Source organism: Schistocerca gregaria, chromosome 4, assembly GCF_023897955.1.
Source record: "Schistocerca gregaria isolate iqSchGreg1 chromosome 4, iqSchGreg1.2, whole genome shotgun sequence".
In the NCBI taxonomy this organism is placed as follows: Eukaryota; Metazoa; Arthropoda; class Insecta; order Orthoptera; family Acrididae; genus Schistocerca; species Schistocerca gregaria.
Window position 1 is genome coordinate 310,639,859 of NC_064923.1, and position 26,607 is coordinate 310,666,465.

Consider the following 26,607-nt stretch of genomic DNA (forward strand, 5'->3'; position numbering starts at 1 on the left):
TATATAGTTTGTGTCTCCTCTTCCATTATATCAAATGGTTGTTTTTGATAAATTGATTGGCGAGCTAATCCCGACAATCGTAATAAAATATCTATTTCCGAATGTTCTTATTGATATGGAAACGCTGCTCACCACACGTGCAAGGGTTGTGCCAGATCTCTATAAAATAAAAGATTAGGCCTACTTGATATTTGCAACAAATGGTACGCAACGGGACCGCTTGTGATCCTGTACGACCACACACTGACGAACGATTATGTTGGGTTTCATTACACATATCTGAATTTAGTACATCTCTTCGGTGCTTTTGCAGTGGGTGGGTACCTTTCAGTGGGGAACCAAAGTTGAGAATAATTCCCATAAAATCGTTATTTGTTACATGAAATTCCCGTTCAGTAAAAGAGGATGATCTTAATATCAGCACAAATATTAATTTGCTATAATTCCTTAGATAGACGAAGAAGACATTTATTATACGATTAAGTGGGTAAACCAGTACATCTCTTGGGAAAAATTTGGGATAAGATACTTGAAACTGATGTAGAAAGGATGACGCTAGATTGCATCACAATCGATCACAGTGAGGGAGTGGGGGCGGGGACGAACAGAACTCCATGTAACATTCCTTCTTAAAATTTAATTGAACAGACACCATCAAATACACTCCTGGAAATTGAAATAAGAACACCGTGAATTCATTGTCCCAGGAAGGGGATACTTTATTGACACATTCCTGGGGTCAGATACATCACATGATCACACTGACAGAACCACAGGCACATAGACACAGGCAACAGAGCATACACAATGTCGGCACTAGTACAGTGTATATCCACCTTTCGCAGCAATGCAGGCTGCTATTCTCCCATGGAGGCGATCGTAGAGATGCTGGATGTAGTCCTGTGGAACGGCTTGCCATGTCATTTCCACCTGGCGCCTCAGTTGGACCAGCGTTCGTGCTGGACGTGCAGACAGCGTGAGACGACGCTTCATCCAGTGCCAAACATGCTCAATGGGGGACAGATCCGCAGATCTTGCTGGCCAGGGTAGTTGACTTACACCTTCTAGAGCACGTTGGGTGGCACGGGATACATGCGGACGTGCATTGTCCTGTTGGAACACCAAGTTCCCTTGCCGGTCTAGGAATGGTAGAACGATGGGTTCGATGACAGTTTGGATGTACCGTGCACTATTCAGTGTCCCCTCGACGATCACCAGAGGTGTACGGCCAGTGTAGGAGATCGCTCCCCACACCATGATGCCGGGTGTTGGCCCTGTGTGCCTCGGTCGTATGCAGTCCTGATTGTGGCGCTCACCTGCACGGCGCACAAACACGCATACGACCATCATTGGCACCAAGGCAGAAGCGACTCTCATCGCTGAAGACGACACGTCGCCATTCGTCCCTCCATTCACGCCTGTCGCGACACCACTGGAGGCGGGCTGCACGATGTTGGGGCGTGAGTGGAAGACGGCCTAACGGTGTGCGGGACCGTAGCCCAGCTTCATGGAGACGGTTGCGAATGGTCCTCGCCGATACCCTAGGAGCAACAGTGTCCCTAATTTGCTGGGAAGTGGCGGTGCGGTCCCCTGCGGCACTGTGTAGGGTCCTACGGTCTTGGCGTGCATCCGTGCGTCGCTGCGGTCCGGTCCCAGGTCGACGGCCACGTGCACCTTCCGCCGACCACTGGCGACAACATCGATGTACTGTGGAGACCTCACGCCCCACGTGTTGAGCAATTCGGCGGTACGTCCACCCGTTCTCCCGCATGCCCACTATACGCCCTCGCTCAAAGTCCGTCAACTGCACATACGGTTCACGTCCACGCTGCCGCGGCATGCTACCAGTGTTAAAGACTGCGATGGAGCTCCGTATGCCACGGCAAACTGGCTGACACTGACGGCGGCGGTGCACAAATGCTGCGCAGCTAGCGCCATTCGACGGCCAACACCGCGGTTCCTGGTGTGTCTGCTGTGCCGTGCGTGTGATCATTGCTTGTACAGCCCTCTCGCAGTGTCCGGAGCAAGTATGGTGGGTCTGACACACCGGTGTCAATATGTTCTTTTTTCCATTTCCAGGAGTGTAGATGGAGATTTTGTCGAATGTGGGTTCATTCTACTAAGGATCAGTAGCATCGTACTATTAGGTTGGAGGTTATGAATGTAGGCCTATATAGGAAACAGGACGATTTTGCGGGAGCAAATTACGTAAAATTCATAGTTTCGTTCCATGGAATTGATATTAGTGATGTTGATATTCGATATGGTCACAAAATCGAGCTCTCTTGGGTAAAAGAGATAATTAACCATAAATCACAGTTTACAACCACGTTGCGTTAGTACCACACAAAGGAAAGATGTAACTCTATCAAACGCATTGCTTCCAGAACAAAAAATTGCAGGTCAAGTTTGTATTATAATGGTAAAACGCTCTGAAAGCGATGGAAGGAACAAATGATAAACGGATGTTAAAGTAACGAAGAAGCAACACGTGTAGCTATCACTCGTGAAACACCACAAGCCTGTAACACCGGCAAAGTTTCGTTATCTTTAAATATTTCACTCGATTAACAGTCCGCAAAACTAACAGCATGGATAATCAAGGAAAGAAACTGAAGACGGAGGTTAACAACAGTCAGTACGATACTACCACGTGGATAGATACTACTGAAGAGCAGAGCATGATTACCACATCTTAAGTTATACACGAAGTTAAATGTATCCAAATGTTAATATCATAAAAAAGTGCGTAACTGATCATTAACTGAACACGAAAGTGCTGATACTTTGACACACTCTAAGCCACATAATGCAGTCTGACTCACAGTAAAGCTATGTTGCAAGGAAACAGCCACAACGTAGAAGCCTACAGAAAGAGTGCGTCTAAAGTCTGAGGGCGTCCGTTGAGGTCGGCGCCTCGTCATTTTGCAAGAGGGGATGACGTCGCTCCACTAGCCACTTGAGCGAAACAGGAAAACCGGTGAAGCTCGGTATTTGCGTCATGGTGTTTTACAGGGTATCTACTGAGTACAAATCCCGGTGTCGGAGCATAAATTGGGAGGCAGTTATTACTACGTTCTGAGGGAAACAGACTACGCCGGTCTATCCCAAGGGTTCCAAAAACACGTACCCGCGCTTACATATCATGCAGATAGACCCGGTCATGTAAAAGGGAAAGGCTACTGATCTCAGGAGACATAAAAACCTTCCCACTGTATTATTCCACGAAGAACTGGAATGTGTTCGAAATATGACACTGTGAGCAACAAAACAATAAGATAGTCATTTAATGATTAAATATGAAACAGGAGCACCTCTTTCAAAAATCATATATCTAATTACACTACCGAACTGATGGAGTATTTCTTAACCCAAAACGACTAAGATCCTGGAAGAAATATGTATTAAAACATATTCATTGGACCAACCCTAATATGCTGTTGTCAGTGTCCTTTCGGTCAGTTCATAACATGACCTGCTGGTCGTTTCGAATGCTATTAACGAAGCCTAGATGTCAATAAAAAGAACCATATCTTGTATCAACTTATTTGTGTTGGCCAAGCCAGATTCAAAATAGCTCTGAGCACTATGCTACATAATTTCTGAGGTCATCAGTCGCCTAGAACTTAGAACTAATTGAACCTAACTAACCTAAGGACATCACACACATCCATGCCCGAGGCAGGATTCGAACCTGCGACCGTAGCGGTTTTCTCGGTTCCAGACTGCAGCGCCTAGAACCGTACGGCTACTCCGGCCGGCGCCAAGCCAGGCCTCCAACCATTTCAATCAGTGGCAAGTTTCTTTGGAGCACTGAACTTGTTCTCTACCTCGGCAGTCACGCATCAACGTGCGCAAAGATCGATGCCGAAATTCAACATTGTTAGAAAATGTACCAAAAACTGTTTTCGGCCGCCTGCTGGAAAGGCATTTTGAAAATCATAACTTCATAACTCGGAATAAGCTTGTTGTCATACCAAGCCTAGCTTAAACCATAGGAGCCACCCAGTTGTCTGGAAAAATATCATCCGCGCTGTTTGATGGGAATCTTTAAAATAAAATGACGAGGCTGGCATACCAGTGTCCTTGAAGAAGCAAATTCCGCTATGTCATATGGTGCATTTTCCAGACTATCGTCTCCCTTAAGCAAATGAAATACATTCAATTTATAGATGGACAACTCACGCGCAAGACAGCGTAAAGTTGAACAGCAGCGAACCGAAATGCTTCACGAGTACTGTCGAATGGGTGGCTACAGCACGTACTCGTAATCGATAACCGTGGTATCGATTTGTTCCTGGAAGCCCACGACACTTTCAACGAATATGCCACGAACATGAAATGAGTAACCAACAGACAAGGAAGGAACTGAATAATTTTGATTAAGTGGTGCTTTCACAGAAGACTGATGTAAATGACAAGAAAGTAAACACTGTTTCTATTTAAAGTCCATTTATTAAACTACGATCGATTTCGTTCAATTCGAACAGAGTGTCACTGTGTCAGCTGAGGATATTGCTATGGAATGAAACTGGTAGTCGCTTAATAAATGCATTAATAGCTGTGGTGATTTCTTTGACGTTCAAGGAAGGAACGTATTGCCATTCCAGTAAGCTGTGATAGCTGTAAAGGTCTGTCAAGATTGTGAAAGACATTGTGGCCGCAGAATTTGGCTATGTAGCAATAAAAAATCCACAACCGACTTCCCTAGAGTTAAAAAGAAGTCATCGCACTCGTTAACGTGTAGTTCATTTACGAATCGCCACTATAGACGCATATCGTAATGCGTATACGCTTACTACAGGTGACAATTAATTGAATGGTCGAGTGGACTGCTACACCTGTGACCTGCATATCTGACGTTACAATCCCCAACAGAGAACGGCATCTCCTGTCATCAACAAATAGTTCTCACGGGAATTGTCTTTGGCTTAATCTATGTACTTCCATTACACACTATTCTCGGAGATGGAGTGTTCTATTAGTAGGAGAACTACATTCTAGCAGCGGTCGAATGCATTGATGTCGAACGACTTGCCCTCCCGCACTCCATTATCATGACTTCCGTGTAGTTTCCGCCAAGGGGTCTAACATAAGTGCGCCGGGACGCGAACACCGTATCACCCGGAATCAGTTGCTGTTATTGAGGTCTTGGGGCCAAATAGGTTTAGCCAGCCTAACAAAATGAAGGCAACATTATAAACAATTCATAGTACTTTAATCCCCCCCATGAACCATGGACCTTGCCGTTGGTGGGGAGGCTTGCGTGCCTCAGCGATACAGATAGCCGTACCGTAGGTGCAACCACAACGGAGGGGTATCTGTTGAGAGGCCAGACAAACATGTGGTTCATGAAGAGGGGCAGCAGACTTTTCAGTAGTTGCAGGGGCAACAGTCTGGATGATTGACTGATATGGGCTTGTAACAATAACCTAAACAGCCTTGCTGTGCTGGTACTGCGAACGGCTGAAGGCAAGGGGAAACTACAGCCGCAATTTTTCCAGAGGGCATGCAGCTTTACTGTATGATTAAATGATGATGGCATCCTCTTGGGTAAAATATTCCGGAGGTAAAATAGTCCCCCATTCGGATCTCCGGGCGGGGACTACTCAAGAGGATGTCGTTATCAGGAGAAAGAAAACTGGCGTTCTACGGGTCGGAGCGTGGAATGTCAGATCCCTTAATCGGGCAGGTAGGTTAGAAAATTTAAAAAGGGAAATGGATAGGTTAAAGTTAGATATAGTGGGAATTAGTGAAGTTTGGTGGCAGGGGGCACAAGACTTCTGGTCATGTGACTACAGGGTTATAAACACAAAATCAAATAGGGGTAATGCAGGTGTAGGTTTAATAATGAATAGGAAAATAGGAATGCGGGTAAGGTACTACAAACAACATAGTGAACGCATTATTGTGGCCAAGATAGATACGAAGCCCACACCTACTACAGTAGTACAAGTTTATATGCCAACTAGCTCTGCAGATGACGAAGAAATTGAAGAAATGTATGATCAAATAAAAGAAATTATTCAGATAGTGAATAGTCATGGGTGACTGGAATTCGGTAGTAGGAAAAGGGAGAGAAGGGAACGTAGTAGGTGAATATGGACTGGGGCAAAGAAATGAAAGAGGAAGCCGCCTGGTAGAATTTTGCACAGTGCACAACTTAATCATAGGTAACACTTGATTCAAGAATCATAAAAAAAGGCTGTATACATGGAAGAAGCCTGGAGATACTGACAGGTTTCAGATAGATTATATAATGGTACGACAGAGATTTAGGAACCAGGTTTTAAATAGTAAGACATTTCCAGGGCCAGATGTGGACTCTGACCACAATCTGTTGGTTATGACCTGTAGATTAAAACTGAAGAAACTGCAAAAAGGTGCGAATTTAAGGAGATGGGACCTGGATAAACTAAAAGAACCAAAGGTTGTACGGAGTTTCAAGGAGAGCATAAGGGAGCAATTGACAGGAATGGGGGAAAGAAATACGGTGGAAGAAAAATGGGTAGCTTTGAGGGATGAAGTAGTGAAGGCAGCAGAGGATCAAGTAGGTAAAAAGACGAGGGCTGCTAGAAATCCTTGGGTAACAGAAGAAATATTGAATTTAATTGATGAAATGAGAAAATATTAAAATGCAGGAAATGAAGCAGGCAAAAAGGAATACAAGCGTCTCAAAAATGACATCGACAGGAAGTGCAAAATGGTTAAGCAGGGATGGCTAGAGGACAAATGTAAGGATGTAGAGGCTTATCTCACTAGGGGTAAGATAGATACTGCCTAGAGGAAAATTAAAGAGACCTTTGAAGAAAAGAGGACCACTTGAATGAATATTAAGAGGTCATATGGAAACCCACTTCTAACCAAAGAAGGGAAAGCAGAAAGGTGGAAGGAGTATATAGAGGGTCTATACAAGGGCGATGTACTTGAGGACAATATTATGGAAATGGAAGAGGATGTAGATGAAGATGAAATGGGAGATACGATACTGTGTGAAGAGTTTGACAGAGCACTGAAAGACCTGAGTCGAAACAAGGCCTCTGGAGTAGACAACATTCCATTGGAACTACTGACGGCCTTGGGAGATCCAGTCCTGACAAAACTCTAGAATCTGGTGAGCAAAATGTATGAGACAGGCGAAATACCCACAGACTTCAAGAAGAATATAATAATTCCAATCCTAAAGAAAGCAGGTGTTGACAGATGTGAAAATTACCGAACTATCAGTTTAATAAGTCACAGCTGCAAAATACTAAAGCGAGTTCTTTACAGACGAATGGAAAAACTAGTAGAAGCCGACCTCGGGGAAGACCAGTTTGGATTCCGTAGAAATGTTGGAACACGTGAGGCAATACTGACCCTACGACTTATCTTAGAAGATAGATTAAGGAAGGGCAAACCTACGTTACTAGCATTTGTAGACTTAGAGAAAGCTTTTGACAATGTTGACTGGAATACTCACTTTCAAGTTCTGAAGGTGGCAGGGGTAAAATACAGGGAGCGAAAGGCTAATTACAATTTGTACAGAAACCAGATGGCAGTTATTAGAGTCGAGGGGCATGAAAGGGTAGCAGTGGTTGGGAAAGGAGTGAGACAGGGTTGTAGTCTATCCCCGATGTTATTCAATCTGTATATTGAGCAAGCTGTGAAGGAAACAAAAGAAAAATTCGGAGTAGGTATTAAAGTCCATGGAGAAGAAATAAAAACTTTGAGGTTCGCCGATGACATCGTAATTCTGTCAGAGACAGCAAAGGACTTGGAAGAGCAGTTGAACGGAATGGATAGTGTCCTGAAAGGAGGATATAAGATGACCATCAACAAAAGCAAAACGAGGATAATGGAATGTAGTCGAATTAAGTCGGGTGATGCTGAGGAAATTAGATTATGGGAGCAAAATAACTGATGATGGTCGAAGTAGAGAGGATATAAAATGTAGACTGGCAATGGCAAGGAAAGCGTTTCTGAAGAAGAGGAGTTTGTTAACATCGAGTATAGATTTAAGTGTCAGGAACTCATTTCTGAAAGTATTTGTATGGAGTGTAGCCATGTATGGAAGTGAATCATGGACGATAAATAGTTTGGACAAGAAGAGAATAGAAGTTTTCGAAATGTGGTGCTACAGAAGAATGCTGAAGATTAAATGGGTAGATCAATAACTAATGGGGAAGTATTGAATCGGATTGGGGAGAAGAGAAGTTTGTGGCACAACTTGACCAGAAGAAGGGATCGGTTGGTAGGACATGTTCTGAGGCATCAAGGGATCACCAATTTAGTATTGGAGGGCAGCGTGGAGGGTAAAAATCGTAGAGGGAGACCAAGAGATGACTACACTAAGCAGATTCAGAAGGATGTAGGTTGCAGTAGGTACTGGGAGATGAAGAAGCTTGCACAGGATAGAGTAGCATGGAGAGCTGCATCAAACCAGTTTCAGGTCTGAAGACCACAACAACAACAGTACTTTAATAGATGAAACTATACATTATGTAACTCGAATTGAAGAGGGTGAGTGGCAATTCATTTGAAAGTTCACTTACAGTGGTAATTTCTCGAATACTGGTCTAGTCGTGAACGCAATGAACAGTGAGTAATATAACTGATACAATTACATAAAGTTCCCGGAGAGGGGGGTGGGGGCGAGGGGGAGAAACGAAAGGAAAATAGCTATTGACGCCAGCTTAATGCATATAATATGATAAACTGTATTTGAATGACCACATATTCATGTCTCTTAGCTTTAAAATTATTTATAATTTCCAGATATAGGAAGAAATAATATATGTTTTACTCTATAGCCCCGATTTTTTATTTTTCAAATGGTTCAAATTGCTCTGAGCACTATCGGACTTAACTTCTAAGGTCATCAGTCCCCTAGAAATTAGAACTACTTAAACCTTAGTAATCTATGGACATGACACAACCGCTCGGCCACCCGGCCGGCTTTTTATTTTTATTTTGCCCACCGGCTACCGGTTTCGGTTCACAGTACCATCCTAGGACCACCCCGTGGCACGCAGTCGTCACGCTCGCTTCCCGAGTAGGTGTGTCGATTACGGAAGAAATCATAGTGGCTGCTCTCCGTCATCGAGGGCAGGTCTGTTCATACATCTGCTCGTTCGAGCTGGCTCGCCCTCACGCCTGGACTCTAAGCAAGCGGCCGGCTCACAGCGGAGGGCAGGGCAAGACACTATTGTCAACGAATCTGTTCTACGACCGCTAGTGTACCGCTTGGCTATCCCTAATTAATGCATTTAGTGGCAAATTGATTTCCTATTATAACGATATGTTTACGTAATGTGTATACATAAACACACAGTTATAAATGTCCCCGTTCGTAGTCGCTAATTATAACAATATGTTTACTTTTGTTGTGTGACATCTAGCTATAATCAGCGGTGGAAATATATTTGCGAACGCCGACCGTGTGCGGCTGTTTCTAATTGGATCGTCTGATCAGTTGGAAGTTGCATTGTAGAGGAGATTAAATGCCTATTCAAAATATAATTATTTTTGGATAGCTCAACATGAATTTCCTAAGGGACCGTAGTTTACCATGCATTTACCAGTAGAATATCGCGCGGAGAAAATATTTCGCCGCATGCAACTTCCGTCCGATTTCGACGAAAGAATTCGTGACTGTGAAGTCTCTATTTGGGAGAAACATAAAGAAAATTAAATAACTTCAGTCTGAAACCGCGTGACCGCTACGGTCGCAGGTTCGAATCCTGCCTCGGGCATGGATGTGTGTGATTTCCTTAGGTTAGTTAGGTTTAAGTAGTTCTAAGCTCTACGGGGCTGATGAACTCAGATGTTAAGTACCATAGTGCTCAGAGCCATTTGAACCTTTTTTTGAGCCAGTTCCATTTAACTCTGAATTTATGGCAATTAATAGATGAAGTTACATTGCAATGTAGGATTTAACATGGATGCCGTTTTGACTTTCACTTCCTTTGACGTTTTCACATACAAGTCGCACAATAAATCTAGTGCTATGCAGTATTGCACATTTAGAATTGCACTTTTACTTTACACTAAAATAATATTATTTTTAACAATAATAATACGGCTGCAAGACATGCGCGTCCGACACAAGTTACAAGAGACTCAGAGAAAAATGAGTAACTGAGTAACTGGTCATCGAGAATATCTCGTAGATCAAAAGAAGGTGTAAAAGTGTTCTTCTTCTGTCCGTTTTTACCGCCGCGGTTTTCAAAGTAAGTAACTCACTGCATCTCTGACGGCGCTTCGACAATAAACACTTTACGTCACAGGACGTTCACCTTTTACATTCTCGCAACATTATTTACTAACTGTAGCTGTTGCCGAGCGACTACTCGGTTAGTGAATGATTTAAAATGATAAGGGAATCACATAATGTTACACTATGGTTGTTGCGTTCACGAGAAATGACAGACGAATGAAACTGACATTTACTTTACACTGGTGCCCATCCAAAATCCAGTACCCCGAAGGAAACATCCAAACCACGTGAAATTTGCAGCATGCGTTTGTGGCGACGAGAGATGCACCTGATCAGCATTTCAGCGCAGGAGCCAGTAGCGCCACTTGCAAGCTCTTTTTATAGGGAGAACAGACGGCCTTATAGATGTACTGTGCTGGAACTGATCATTTGTGCGGCTGTGTGTAAACAACTTCAGTATGCCTCGGAGAAGACAGCGAGCATCTTTCGAGCACGTTTCTGAGTACCACCGAGGAAGAGTAGTCGCCTAGAATAGTTGCCTTTATGGAATGCGGATTGTCCTTCAGAGAAATCGGTGATCGTGTCGGATGGGAGCAAACAACTGTGATGCGGATCTGTAATCGCTGGATGTAGAAGGGAACGAGCCGCGCGAAGTGTCCGCGTGGTTTGAGGCGCCATGTCACGGATTGCTCGGCCCCTCCGGCCGGAGGTTCGAGTCCTCCCTCGGGAATAGGTGTGTGTGTGTTTTTCTTGGCATAACTTAGATTAAGTAATGTGTAGGTCTAGGGACCGATGACCTCAGAAGTATGGTCGCTTAGGTATTCACACACGACAGAGCGATGGGAGCGATTACACCCACCTCAATGCGCCAGTACACGTCATGACAGGCGTATTGTGTGCATGGCAGTAATGGATCGCACCGCCACATCACTAATCATGTCACAACAAATTCGGTGTACGGGCGTAGCAAAAAAATGTTCAAATGTGTGTGAAATCTTATGGGACTTAACTGCTAAGGTCATCAGTACCTAAGCTTACACACGTGTGTGAAATCTTATGGGACTTAACTGCTAAGGTCATCAGTCCCTAAGCTTACACACAACTTAACCTAAATTATCCTAAGGACAAACACACACACGCGTGCCCGAGGGAGGACCTGAACCTCCGCCTGGACTAGCTGCACGGTCAATGACTGCAGCGCCTCAGACCGCTCGGCTAAACCCACGCGGCCGGGCGTAGCATTCGACGTAGTTTGCAGCAGAGCGAATTGTCCACTGCTGCGTTTAACACTGAGTCATCGCTACAGGCGTTTGCGTCGGCAATAGTGCGATGGACGATGGACATGGTCAACCGACTGGAACGTCGTTGTTGTTAGCGACGAATTTCGATTCTGTCTGCATGGACACGGTTAGGGTCTGGAGACACCGTAATGAAAGACTATTGAACTCTGCCCTTATGCATCACCATAGTGATCCTACACCCGGTTTGGGAGTAGTATTGGATGATTCCCCAATCCCTCCCCCCCCCCCCGCCCCTCTTTCCCCCTCCCCCCCCCCCCCCCCATCCACTACGCACTGCCCGGTCTGCCGGTACACTAACCAGGCAGCGTTACGTCTCAAATGTTGGAGACTGTTGTGCTCCCATACCTTTGGAGCTCTCCATGTTGCAACAGGATAATGCGTGACTGAAAGTGGCACTCAATGTTCAAGACTTCGTCGACGCATTACATCGCTGCCTTGGCGTATCTGTTCTCCAGATCTCTCGCCTATCGAAAACGTCTGTTCGATGATAGCAGAAATATTGGCCCGGGATACAACACCTGCTGCTACACCAGATTAACTTCGGCAATATGTGAAAGCAGCATGGATTGCTACACCCCAACAATACATCCAGGGCCTCTTTGATTCAATGCCGAGGCATGTAGCTGCGTTTATAGCCAGATATCCAGTAATGGCGGCAACCCTTACTACTGATTCCATCACCTTTCTCACTTCACATGGGGCTGCATTTTCAACCATGTGATTTTTGTACGAAGTGTTACTTCCAAAGTCAATTGGTCTTGTATATCTCCGATCCTTCTTAGTATTACATTTTGGATGGCCTGCAGTATAAGTGACGAGGCGATCATGGGACAGTTAAGTACGAAACCTGATAATTCTTACAACTAATGCAGCCTTGTGATGAATATCGTTTTCGGACGAAGTTTAAATGGACATCAGCTTGTATTTAGTTGATGCTTTATTCACACGTTAAACCTAAAAACATTGGATGTCAATGAATACTACTTATCTTGCTTATCATTGAAGCATCAATATCTCATGCGACTTTCTGAGTGATAATTACAAGATGAACACTTGCAGTGACTACCTTTTGTTCTCTTCATTGCTGACAAAACGTTGCTTGTACATCTATGTAGGTCCAAACATTGGAGTAATCGTAGCTTAAACATACGAAGGGACAAAAATTTATGATGAGGATTTATTACGAGCCTACAAGACTTATTTTGTTACGAAATTTATCACGCAAGTGCCTATCACCCTGGTCTGCAAGTTACAACCATTGCTGGCCATCCTGAACTGACATCTAGCAAACTGATGCTGGTGTGTCCAACATTCGCTTTGAAGTTCCTAACCGGACCAGAATAATGTTTTCCGTCGCTTTTCAAAGAGCGGCTCTCTACATAAAGCACTGTGCCATTAAATACGAATACCGGGTGATCAAAAAGCCAGTATAAATTTGAAAACTGAAAAATCACGGAATAATGTAGATAGAGAGGTACAAATTGACACACATGCTTGGAATGACATGGGGTTTTATTAGAACAAAAAAAGAAAAAGAAAAAAAAATACAAAAGTACAAAAAATGTCCGACAGACAGCGCTTCATCTGATCAGAATAGCAATAATTAGCATAACAAAGTAAGACAAAGTAAAGATCATGTTCTTTACAGGAAATACTCAATATGGCTAAAATTTACAGACGCGCGAAATTTGGCACGGACTTCGATGCGAGATGCGTTTAATAGGTTCCACAACGAAACATTGTCTCGAAATTTGGTAGAAAATCCGAAGAAATTCTGGTCGTATGTAAAGTACACAAGCGGCAAGACGCAGTCAATACCTTCGCTGCGCAGTGTCGGTGGTACTGTTACCGACGACTGTGCCGCTAAAGCGCAGTTATTGAACGCAGTTTTCCGAAATTCCTTCACCAGGGACGACGAAAGGAATATTCCAGAATTTGAAACACGAACATCTGCTAGCATGAGTTTCATAGAAGTAGATACCTTAGGGGTTGCGAAGCAACTCAAATCGCTTGTTACGGGCAAGTCTTCAGGTCCAGATTGTACACCGATTAGATTCCTTTCAGATTACGCTTATACAATAGCTCCCTACTTAGCACTCATATACAATCGCTCGCTCACCGATAGATCTGTACTTACAGATTGGAAAATTGCGCAGGTCGCACCAGTGTTTAAGAAGGGTACTATGAGTAATCCATCTAACTACAGACCTATATCATTGACGTCGGTTTGCAGTAGGGTTTTGGAGCATATACTGTATTCAAACATTATGAATCACCTCGAAGGGAACGATCTATTGACACGTAATCAGCATGGCTTCAGAAAACATCGCTCTTGTGCAACGCAGCTAGCTCTTTATTCGCACGAAGTAATGGCCGCTATCGACAGAGGATCTCAAGTTGATTCCGTATTTCTAGACTTCCGGAAAGCTTTTGACACCGTTCCTCACGAGCGACTTCTAATCAAGCTGCGACCTATGGGGTATCGTCTCAGTTGTGCGACTGGATTCGTGATTTCCTGTCAGGAAGGTCGCAGTTCGGAGTAATAGACGGCAAATCATCGAGTAAAACTAAAGTGATATCAGGTGTTCCCCAGGGAAGCGTCCTGGGACCTCTGCTGTTCCTGATCTATATAAATGACCTGGGTGACAATCTGAGCAGTTCTCTTAGGTTGTTCGCAGATGATGCTGTAATTTACCGTGTAGTAAGGTCATCCGAAGACCAGTATCAGTTGCAAAGCGATCTAGAAAAGATTGCTGTATGGTGTGTCAGGTGGCAATTGACGCTAAATAACGAAAAGTGTGAGGTGATCCACATGAGTTTCAAAAGAAATCCGTTGGAATTCGATTACTCGATAAATAGTACAATTCTAAAGGCTGTCAATTCAACTAAGTTCCTGGGTGTTAAAATTACGAACAACTTCAGTTGGAAGGACCACATAGATAATATTGTGGGGAAGGCGAGCCAAAGGTTGCGTTTCATTGGCAGGACACTTAGAAGATGCAATAAGTCCACTAAAGAGACAGCTTACACTACACTCTTTTGTCCTCTGTTAGAATATTGCTGCGCGGTGTGGGATCCTTACCAGGTGGGATTGACGGAGGACGTCGAAAGGGTGCAAAAAAGGGCAGCTCGTTTTGTATTATCAAGTAATAGGGGAGAGAGTGTGGCAGATATGATACGCGAGTTGGGATGGAAGTCATTACAGCAAAGACGTTTTTCGTCGCGGCGAGACCTTTTTACGAAATTTCAGTCACCAACTTTCTCTTCCGAATGCGAAAATATTTTGTTGAGCCTAACCTACATAGGTAGGAATGATCATCAAAATAAAATAAGAGAAATGAGAGCTCGAACAGAAAGGTTTAGGTGTTCGTTTTTCCCGCGCGCTGTTCGGGAGTGGAGTAGTAGAGAGATAGTATGATTGTGGTTCGGTGAACCCTCTGCCAAGCACTTAAATGTGAATTGCCATCATTCCTCAACAATAGATGAGCAGAGGAATAATGTTGTGAGTAGCACTGTAAAGCATGTCCGGAGTTATGGTGAGGCATTGGCGTCGGATGTTGTCTTTCAGCATCCATAGAGATGTCGGTCGATCACGATACACTTGTGACTTCAGGTAACCCCAATGTCAAGAATCGCACGGACTGAGGTCTGAAGACCTGGAAGGCCAAGCATGACGAAAGTGGTGGCTGAGCACACGATCATCACCAAACGACGCGTGCAAGAGATCTTTCACACGTCTAGCAATATGGGGTGGAGCGCCATCCTGCAAAAACATCGTGCGTCCCAGCAGGTGTTAGGAGCCAGGCTGGGGATGATGCGATGCTGTAACATATCGGCGTATCTCTCACCCGTCACCGTAGCAGCTACAAAACCGGAATCACGCATTTCCTCGAAGAAAAAAGGCCCCATAACGGTAGATGTAGTAAATCCAACCCATACCGTGAGTTTCTCGTCGTGCAATGGAGTTTACACGACAGTTTTAGGATTTTCGGTAGCCCAAATTCTGCAGTTGTGGGTGTAGACAGACCCTCGGAGCGTGAAATGAGCTTCGTCGGTCCACAACACATTACTTAACCAATCGTCGTCTTCCGCCACCTTTTGAAACGCGCATACCGCAAATGCCCTCCGCTTCACTAAATGGCCAGGTAACAGTTCATGATACCGATGGATTTTGTACGGATAGCATCGGAGGGTACGCCCAAGTGCCAACGAAACAGTAGTGTATGGAATGCCGGTGCGGCGTGCGACTGCACGAGCGCTGACTTCCCCGTGCATAGACGAACCCGCTACAGTCTCCATTTCTTCCTGATCTGTCTCAGCAGCATTACACCTTATGCTCGGCAGGCCACTACGGGGTCTATCGTCTAAACAACCCGTGGCTTCGAACTTTGAAATCATTCTTGTCACAGCTGCATTTGTCAACCGACCTTTACCCGTTCGAATCCCCTTCCTATGGCGATAGAATCGTAACGCTGAACTAGCACATTCCCCATTCTGCTAACACAGCTTCACTAAAAGCGCCTTTTCAGATAACGTCAACATACTCCGACTGCTGGCTCATCTGATTCTCTCTCTCATTACAGCTCCTTTTATACACGATTGTCATGCGCAGTCACTGACGTTTTGCTGTCCAGCACCATCTGTCGGACATTTTGTGAACTTTGATTTTTTGGTTTTAATAAAACCCCATGTCATTCCAAGCATGTGCGTCAATATTTACCTCTCTATCTACATTATTCCGTAGTTTATTAAGTTTTCAAATTTATACTGACTTTTTGATCACCCGGTATATGTGGTTGCGTCTAAGGCTACGGCGAATACAACACATGGCCATTTCTCTGAACACAGTACACAGTTTTCACTTTCACTACGTAATGACGTCTGACAGCTACATTTTACCGCGAGCGCTAACTACCCAGACGGCGAGTGAGCTGAGCGCTCGAGATCACCTAGCCGCGTCCTGAACAGGCCTGCCGCACCGTAGGGACAGCGTGACTGCCTCGTAAAGGATAAGTCTCGCCTTTGAAAGTTTTGAAGAAGCCGACACTTCGTCTTCCGCACATAACTAATCCATTCGAAACGATGTTGCAAAGATGGACGCATTGTAAAATCAGATGGTTCAAATGGCTCTGAGCACTATGGGACTTAACATCTATGGTCATCAGTCCCCTATAACTTAGAACTACTTAAACCTAACTAACCTAAGGACATGACACGACACCCAGTCATCACGAGGCAGAGAAAATCCCTAACCCCGCCGGGAATGTAACCCGGGACCCTGGCGCGGGAAGCGAGAACGCTACCGCACGACCACGAGCTGCAGACGACGCATTGTATCTCTGGGTCATTGGTAGTTGGGTTTCGAACAAGAGGCCAATATATTATAGGAGATGAATATGGGTCTCCGAACTGTTGCGTTATCGCCTCTTCAAGAAATTATGCTCTGTTGAAGATGAATTATCTCCTCTCTTAAATACGGAAGCACTGACAGCACTGAATGACAATCTGTAGGAAATTCTCAACCCTGAATGAATGGGGAGGTTTTGGTGCAAATGGACCTGAGCACTATGGAACTTAACGTCTGAGGTCATCAGTCCCCTAGAACTTAGAACTAATTAAACCTAAGTAACCTAAGGACATCACACACATCAACGCCCGAGGCAGGATTCGAACCTGCGACCGTAGCGGTCGCGAGGTTCCAGGCCCTAGCGCCTAGAACAACTCGGCCACTCTGGCTGCCGAAGATTTAGGTATTTCTGTATTTTAGTCCAAAACATAGCGAGGTGCATCCGTGTTCCTTTGTGGAGTGGCATAATGCTGCTAATCTGTATGAGTCTTTTACCAGGGGTAGACATAATTTTACCCGGTACAATACTCAAGTTTGTTACAAGCTGGATATTTAAGAGTCGCACACTTGAAACATTCGTAAATGAGAAAATTACAGTGTTGACGACAGTAATGAAATGTCACCGGCTCCCAATAAAGTTCTTCTTTGTCTTGGCAGTAAATTACTGAGACTATTCAATTTAGTAGCTTTTTTCTGAAGATGGCTTCAGCTACACTGGGAGTACCAAACAACCAACAAATTACAGAACAGATCTTGGAGCGCCTGTCTAGCACGTGTACTCTGAGCGGTGGTAATAAAGTAACAACGGAAATAGCGCTGGCATCCCAATTTCCTAGGCCTCACGACTACTACAGTCGCAACGATAAGAATGTTATTTACGAAGACTCTTTATTTTATGCGTGTGAAAATGCTTTCAGATGACTGTCTGTCAATAGAGCAGGGAATAAAAAACATGACAAATGGGGGATTACAGAACTTTCATGCACCAAGGTGTCTTTTAGTGGCTACTGCACCACGTGTTGCATTCGCATTGTGAAATTTGCTGCTTGTTGTTGTTGTGGTCTCCTGAGACTGGTTTGATGCAGCACTCCATGCTACCATATCCTGTGCAAGCTTCTTCATCTCCCAGTACTTACTGCAACCCACATCCTTCTGAATCTGCTTAGTGTAGTCATCTCTTGGTCTCCTTCTACGATTTTTACCCTCCACGCTGCCCTCCAATGCTAAATTTGTGATCTCTTGTTGCCTCAGAACATGTCCTACTAACCAGTCCCTTCTTTTTGGCAAGTTGTGCCACAGACTCCTCTTCTCCCCAATTCTATTCAATACTTCATCATTAATTATGTGATCTACCCATGAAATCTTCAGCATTCTTCTGTAGCACCACATTTCGAAAGCTTCTTATCTCTTCTTGTCCACACTATTTCTCGTCCATACTTCACTTCCATACATGGATACACTCCATACAAATACTTTCAGAAACGACTTCCTGACGCTTAAATCTACACTCCTGGAAATGGAAAAAAGAACACATTGACACCGGTGTGTCAGACCCACCATACTTGCTCCGGACACTGCGAGAGGGCTGTACAAGCAATGATCACACTCACGGCACAGCGGACACACCAGGAATCGCGGTGTTGGCCGTCGAATGGCGCTAGCTCCGCAGCATTTGTGCACCGCCGCCGTCAGTGTCAGCCAGTTTGCCGTGGCATACGGAGCTCCATCGCAGTCTTTAACACTGTTAGCATGCCGCGACAGCGTGGACGTGAACCGTATGTGCAGTTGACGGACTTTGAGCGAGGGCGTATAGTGGGCATGCGGGAGAACGGGTGGACGTACCGCCGAATTGCTCAACACGTGGGGCGTGAGGTCTCCACAGTACATCGATGTTGTCGCCAAGAGTCGCGGAAGGTGCACGTGCCCGTCGACCTGGAACCGGACCGCAGCGACGCACGGATGTACGCCAAGACCGTAGGATCCTACGCAGTGCCGTAGGGGACCGCACCGCCGCTTCCCAGCAAATTAGGGACACTGTTGCTCCTGGGGTATCGGCGAGGACCATTTGCAACCGTCTCCATGAAGCTGGGCTACGGTCCCGCACACCGTTAGGCCGTCTTCCGCTCACGCCCCAACATCGAGAAGCCCACCTCCAGTGGTGTCGCGACAGGCGTGAATGGAGGGACGAATGGCGACGTGTCGTCTTCAGCGATGAGAGTCGCTTCTGCCTTGGTGCCAATGATGGTCGTATGCGTGTTTGGCGCCGTGCAGGTGAGCGCCACAATCAGGACTGCATACGACCGAGGCACACAGGGCCAACACCCGGCATCATGGTGTGGGGAGCGATCTCATACACTGGCCGTACACACTGAATAGTGCACTGTACATCCAAACCGTCATCGAACCCATCGTTCTACCATTCCTAGACCGGCAAGGGAACTTGGTGTTCCAACAGGACAATGCACGTCCACATGTATCCGGTGCCACCCAACGTGCTCTAGAATGTGTAAGTCAACTATCCTGGCCAGCAAGATCTCCGGATCTGTCCCCCATTGAGCATGTTTGGGACTGGATGAAGCGTCGTCTCACGCGGTCTGCACGTCCAGCACGAACGCTGGTCCAACTGAGGCGCCAGGTGGAAATGACATGGCAAGCCGTTCCACAGGACTACATCCAGCATCTCTACGATCGTCTCCATGGGAGAATAGCAGCCTGCATTGCTGCGAAAGGTGGATATACACTGTACTAGTGCCGACATTGTGCATGCTCTGTTGCCTGTGTCTATGTGCCTGTGGTTCTGTCAGTGTGATCATGTGATGTATCTGACCCCAGGAATGTGTCAATAAAGTTTCCCCTTCCTGGGACAATGAATTCACGCTGTTCTTATTTCAATTTGCAGGAGTGTATACTCGATGTTAACAAACTTCTATTCTTCAGAAACGCTTTCCTTGCCATTGCCAGTCTACATTTATATCTTCTCTACTTCGACCATCATCAGTTATTTTGCTCCCCAAAAGCAAAAGTCCTTTACTTCTTTAAGTGTCTCATTTCCTAGTCTAATTCCCTCAGCGTCACCCGACTGAATTCGACCACATTCCATTATCCTCGTATTGCTTTTGTTAATGTGAATCTTATATCCTCCTTTCAAGACACTGTCCATTCCGTTCATTTGCTCTTCAAAGTCCTTTGCTGTCTCTGACAGAATTACAATGTCATCGGCGAACCTCAAAATTTTTATTTCTTCTCCATGGATTTTAATACCGACTCCGAATTTTTCTTTTGTTTATTTCACTGCTTGCTCAATATACAGATTGAATAACATCGGTGATAGACTAGAGCCCTGTCTCACTCCTTTCTCAACCACTGCTTCCCTTTCATGTCCCTCGACTCTTATAACTGCCATCTGGTTTCTGTACAAATTGTAAATAGCCTTTCGCTCCCTGTATTTTACCCCTGCCACCTTTAGAATTTGAAAGAGAGTGTTCGAGTCAATATTATCATCTACAAATGCTAGAAACGTAGGTTGGCCTTTCCTTAATCTTTCTTATAAGATAAGTCATGTTCCAACATTTCTACGGAATCCAAACTGATCATCCCAGAGGTCGGCTTCTACTAGTTTTTCCATTCGTCTGTAAAGAATTAGCGTTAGTATTTTGCAGCTGTGACTTATTAAACTGATAGTCTGTAATTTTCACATCTGTCAACACCTGCTTTCTTTGGGATTGGAATTATTACATTCTTCTTGAGGTCTGAGGGTATTTTGCCTGTCTCATACATTTTGCTCACCAGATTCTAGAGTTTTGTCAGGCTGGCTCTCCAAAGGCCGTCAGTAGTTCTAATGGAATGTTGTCTACACCCGGGGCCTTGTTTCGACTTAGGTCTTTCAGTGCTCTGTCAAACTCTTCACGCAGTATCGTATCTCCCATTTCATCTTCATCTGTATCCTCTTCCATGTCCATAATATAGTCCTCAAGTACATCGCCCTTGTATTGACTCTTTATATACTCATTCCACCTTTCTACTTTCCCTTCTTTGCTTAGAATTGGGATTCCATCTGAGCTCTTGATATTCATACAAGCGGTTCTCTTTCGTCCAAAGGTCTTTTTAATTTTCCTGTAGGCAGTATCTATCTTACTCCTAGTGAGATAAGCCTCTACATCCTTACATTTGTCCTCTAGCTATCCCTGCTTAGCCATTTTGCACTTCCTGTCGATGTCATTTTTGAGACGTTTGTATCCTTTTTGCCTACTTCATTTACTGCATTTTTATATTTTCTCCTTTCATCAATTAAATTCAATATTTCTTCTGTTACCCAAGGATTTCTAGCAGCCCTCGTCTTTTTACCTTCTTGATCCTCTGCTGCCTTGACTACTTCATCCCTCAAAACTACCCATTGGTCTTCTACAGTATTTCTTTCCCCCATTCCTGCTAATTTTCCCCTTATGCTCTCCCTGAAACTCTGAACAACCTCTGGATTAGTCAGTTTATCCAGGTCCCGTCTCCTTAAATTCCCACCTTTTTGCAGTTTCTTCAGTTTTAATGTACAGTTCATAACCTATAAATTGTGGTCAGAGTACCCATCTGCCCTGGAAATGTCTTACAATTTAAAAACTAGTTCCTAAATCTCTGTCTTACCATTATATAATCTATCTGATACCTTGTAGTATCTCCAGGATTCTTCCATGTACACAACCTTCTTTCATGATTCTTGAACCAAGTGTTAGCTACGATTAAGTTACGCTCTGTGCAAAACTCTATCAGGCAGCTTCCTCTTTCATTTCTTAACCCCAATCCATACGCAGCTACTATGTTTCCTTTTCTCCCATTTCCTACTCTCGAATTCCAGTGACCCATGACTATTAAATTTTCGTCTCCCTTCACTACCTGAATAATTTCTTTTATCTCATCATACATTTCTTCAATTTCTTCATCATCTGCAGAGCTAGTAGTCATATAAACTTGTACTACTGTGGTAGGCGTGGGCTTCGTGTCTATCTTGGACACAAGAATTCGTTCACTATGCTGTTTTTTAGTAGCTTACCCGCACTCCTATTTTTTTATTCATTACCTACTCGTGCATTACGCCTATTTGATTTTGTGTTTATAACCCTGTATTCACCTGACCAAAAGTCTTATTCCTCCGGCCACCGAACTTCACAATTCCCGCTCTATCTAACTTTAACCTATCCATTTCCCTTTTTAAATTTTCTAACCTACCTGCCCGGTTAAGTGATCTGACGTTCCACGCTCCGATCCTTAGAACGCCAGTTTTCTTTTTCCTGCTAACGACGTCCTCTTGAGTAGTCCCCGCTCGGAGATCCGAATGGGGGACTATTTTACCTCCGGAATATTTTACCCAAGAGGACGCCATCATCATTTATCCATACAGTAAAGCTGCATGCCCTCGGGAAAAATTACGGCCGTAGTTTATGCTTGCTGTAAAGGCTACAGCCCCTCTTCAGGAACTAAACGTTTATCTGGCCTCTCTACAGATACCCCTCAGTTGTGGTTGCACATACGTACGGCCACCTGCATCGCTGAGGCATGCAAGCCTCGCCACCAACGGCAATGTCCATAGTTCATGGGGAAGCTTCTGCTGCTTACCATCGATAATATTCGTCAGTGGTCATTTAAGTTTTCCTGAGACATTTTTTGATTAAAAAATTACTTCAGTGGTTCAGAAGACACGTACATAGCTTTGAAAGTTTGCGAATAGGACTCACTATCTGTATAGACCAGGACACATTAAAATTGTGAACAGTCAGTTATTCATAGCACAAACGTTTACGACAGCATAGCTATCTCACTTCAGACTTATTTCCCCAGTTTTTCCGTCTCTGAAGGTTTCGGCTGTAGACACCGCTTTGGCAACCACCACAATAACTTCAGTGCCCGTCCTGACTAGCCTTACTTTGAATTTCAAGATGAATTAACTGATATCCTGCATTTCAAGACACATACTCATCATCAAGCACATAACACGAAGAAAAATATAAATAAATGGGAAAGAATAAATATTCTAGGTTTTTATAATCTCTATATTTACAAAGTATCAAACTGTACATCACATACAACAAAGAGCAAGCAACTGTTCTTAGCCACCAGTGGAATCTCTGATAGAGAATATTTTATTTTAGTTAAATGCCATTAAGACTTCAAATGACGAAAAATAATAATTTATGTTCAAACACTGCAAGAATTACCTAGACTTAGAGAGTGCCTGTGCTGTATGCTGAAATATTCAGACTGAAATTGCTAAACATGCACTAATCAGTTACATGATCACTTGAGTAGACTGAGGTAGTCAGTGGATATGAACAGTTGCATTTCTTATGAGGGCCTTACAATATCTATAGGGCAGCACAAAGAGGCGATATCTATACAAAGCTGTACATTGCTATAAAAAGTATAAAACGTTCTATACATAAACAATTACATCTATGACTATTATGAGATAGCGTTTAACACTATTCTCTTCCTGAAAACGTATTTCGCAGAAGATAAAAATATCACATAGTCTCCAACAGTGAGAGGTAGAGCATTCTTCAGTCAAAGACAGAGAACAACATCCCAGTAAATTACTGCTCCACACTGTGGTAATTATTTCCGTTCAGGACCTAGGAACATGGCTTAATCGTCATTGTAGGTGCACACAAGTCAGTATCTTGCCTATCCAGAAAATGGTGGTAGATATTGTCCATTTGGCCGAGGTGGTGGTGGAAGATAAGTGCGATCTGGCCTGGGTCCAGGAGTTGGAGCAGGTGGTGGTGCTGGGCACCCAAATGGTCCACGTGGCTGTCCTCCTGGACATGGTGGTGGTGGTGGTGGTGGTGGCGGCGGCGGCGGCGGCGGCGGTGGTGGCGGCGGTGGTGGTGGTGGAGCAGGGCAACCATTAGGCCCTCGAGGGTATCCTCCTGGGCATGGAGGTGGTGGTGGTGGTGGTGGTGGTGGTGGTGGCGGCGGCGGCGGTGGTGGCGGCGGTGGCGGTGGTGGTGGTGGAGGTGGAGGTGGTGGTGGAGGTGGTGGTGCTGGAGCTGGACATCCAGATGGCCCACGTGGTGATCCATCAGGACAAGGAGGAGGTGGTGGTGGGAGATAAGTTGGCCGTGGTGGTGGTGGGGGTGGAGGTGGAGGGGGTGGTGGTGGAGGTGGACGTGGACAACCATTAGGCCCTCGAGGTGATCCATCTGGGCATGGAGGAGGTGGAGGTGGTGGGGGTGGTGGAGGAGGTGGAGGTGGTGGGGGTGGTGGAGGAGGTGGAGGTGGAGGAGGTGGTGGTGGTGGTGGAGGTGGTGGTGGAGGAGGAGGAGCTGGACAACCATAGGGTCCACGAGGTGAACCATCTGGGCATGGTCGTGGAGGTGGTGGTGGAGGAGGAGGCGGAGGAGGAGGAGGAGGAGGAGGAGGTGGTGGTGGTGGTGGTGGAGGAGGAGCTGGACAACCATAGGGTCCACGAGGTGAACCATCTGGGCATGGTGGTGGTGGAGGAGGAGGAGGTGGTGGTGGTGGTGGTGGTGGTGGAGGAGGAGGAGGAGGAGGAGGAGGAGGAGGAGGTGGTGGTGGTGGTGGTGGTGGTGGTGGTGGAGCTGGTGCTGGACAGCCAGATGGCCCACGTGGTGATCCATCAGGACATGGTGGTGGTGGAAGGTATGTTGGGCCTGGACGAGGAGGAGGAGGAGGAGGAGGAGGTGGTGGAGGTGGTGGTGGAGCTGGACAACCATTAGGTCCTCGGGGAGAGCCATCTGGGCATGGAGGTGGTGGTGGAGGTGGTGGTGGTGGTGGTGGTGGTGGTGGTGGTGGTGGTGGTGGTGGTGGAGGTGGAGGAGGTGGTGGGGGACACCCATTTGGACCACGAGGGTATCCCCCAGGACATGGTGGGGGTGGTGGTGGTGGTGGTGGTGGTGGAGGTGGGGGTGGGGGTGGAGGAGGAGGAGGAGGAGGAGGTGGTGGTGGTGGTGGTGGTGGTGGTGGTGGCGGTGGTGGGCATCCATTTGGACCTCGAGGGAATCCTCCAGGGCATGGGGGTGGAGGAGGAGGAGGAGGAGGTGGTGGTGGTGGAGGAGGAGGAGGTGGAGGATAATTATAGCCTGGTTGTGCTGGCCGTGGTGGGGACGGCGCTGGCGGCGGTCTGGGCGGTGGAGGTGGTGGTGGCGGCGGCCCCGGTGGTGGTGGCGGTCCTGGAGCAGGACATCCGTTAGGGCCTGATGGAACTCCTCCGGGACACGAAGGCTGCGGCGGCGGAGGGAAGGGCTGTGCTGGCCGTGGGTAGTTGTAACCTGCTCCGTCGCGCCGGACCCGTGTGCCACTCGTGTCTGTTGCTGCTGCGCAGGTGGCGTACCACAGCGCCGCCAGCGGCAGAAGCTGCAATCACAGTTATCGTCAGTAATGGAAGAAATTAAAGGATCAGACGATAGCAACCTTGGTATCTATGACGTGTTTTCTTAGAGAGATTGCAGCCACTTTTTGTTGCATTTAAACATCTAAGTATGTATCAAAACTGTTAACCTTTCGCAACGAGAATCTTACATTACCTCACATCGCTAGAATATTTGAAATTGGAATTTAGTCGTTATGTCTGTAGTGCAAATTAGTAGTTTGTGAAGTTAAATGCTGGAAAACAATAGTGTATTGATTTGTACGTACAAGAGAGTTCAACAAGCAACTGGCTGCGTTGGCGGAAGTACAGAAGTGGTAAGTTAAAGACGTGATTACTGAAAATGCGTATTTGCAAAGGAAAGATAATTATGGGAGGGGTGCTTCGCTATTTACTGTAGAACACAGCGGCCGCTGTACTGAAATCGCTCGCTGATGTAATAACTGCGCTTGTTGAAGTCAACCAATAATATATTTACGTGTGCGTGGCAAAGGAGATTGACGATATCGACATGGCCTGTGTGTGAAATGCTGTTTAAAGACAGTTAAGTATGTCTTTCAAAATCTGAATAGTTCTTTTCAGTTGATGTTGTCACATTGTGAGTCAACACTCACAGCTGTACAGTAGCACCACAGAAGTACTGTTCGTTAGAATCTGCCATGAGCTCTCTGTTCTGTTTCAGTACTGCATTACCTGTAAGACTGTTTTGAATCTATTCTGTGTTGTGATTAAGAAATCGCTACTGTCAAACCTGTGCTAATAACTAATATTTGTTATTAATCGAATACGTAATTTGCAGATGTGCAACGTCCACAGTTTGAAAATTTCATTGGTCACGCTATGCAGATTAATTGATAACCTGATATCATCTTAATATTGTTCTTATCTTAAATTGAAAGTAAATGCAGTAGGCTCTTCGAAAAGTTAACTTTTTATCGTTCGTGTGAGAGGCAATTTCCTGAACAGAAAAGATAATAATTGGCAAAGTGGCTAACATTCGTGTGCAGATTACGTACGATGAGTATGTTTCAAAATGTGGTTTCAAAATTTAATTCCCGATACAGTCATTTCAACATTGATCGACTTTAAAATCACGATGCACTCACGTAACAGAAAAAATCAAATTTTTCAAAATGTAGTAGCTAGTGTTTTTACGTATCCTGATTGAAACTATAAGCTACACTGAAATAGAAAAGTGGAGCTGTCGGTAGTACGTATATATCATTTAAACTATTGTGTGTCCTAAAGTAAATATTTAATGCATCATTTACAGTTATTACGATGTGAGAAAATGGAAATCAATGAACAGAATCGTCAGCTACAAATTCTCAACTCGACGCTACAGCAATGCACGCTGAAAAGCGCGACGTAATTCTTGACTCCTCTG

At 45.2% G+C, this 26,607-nt stretch overlaps 1 protein-coding gene across 1 annotated transcript; it reads left to right on the forward strand.

The window, feature by feature from the left end:
• The first annotated feature begins 2,591 nt into the window (after positions 1-2,591).
• On the forward strand, positions 2,592-25,202 carry LOC126267701 (uncharacterized). Its single transcript, XM_049973003.1, is given in 5 exon segments — positions 2,592-2,634; positions 23,575-23,871; positions 24,046-24,123; positions 24,208-24,423; positions 24,715-25,202. Coding segments are annotated over 5 exon segments (846 nt in total). The 3' UTR covers positions 24,927-25,202.
• The last annotated feature ends 1,405 nt before the right edge of the window (positions 25,203-26,607 follow it).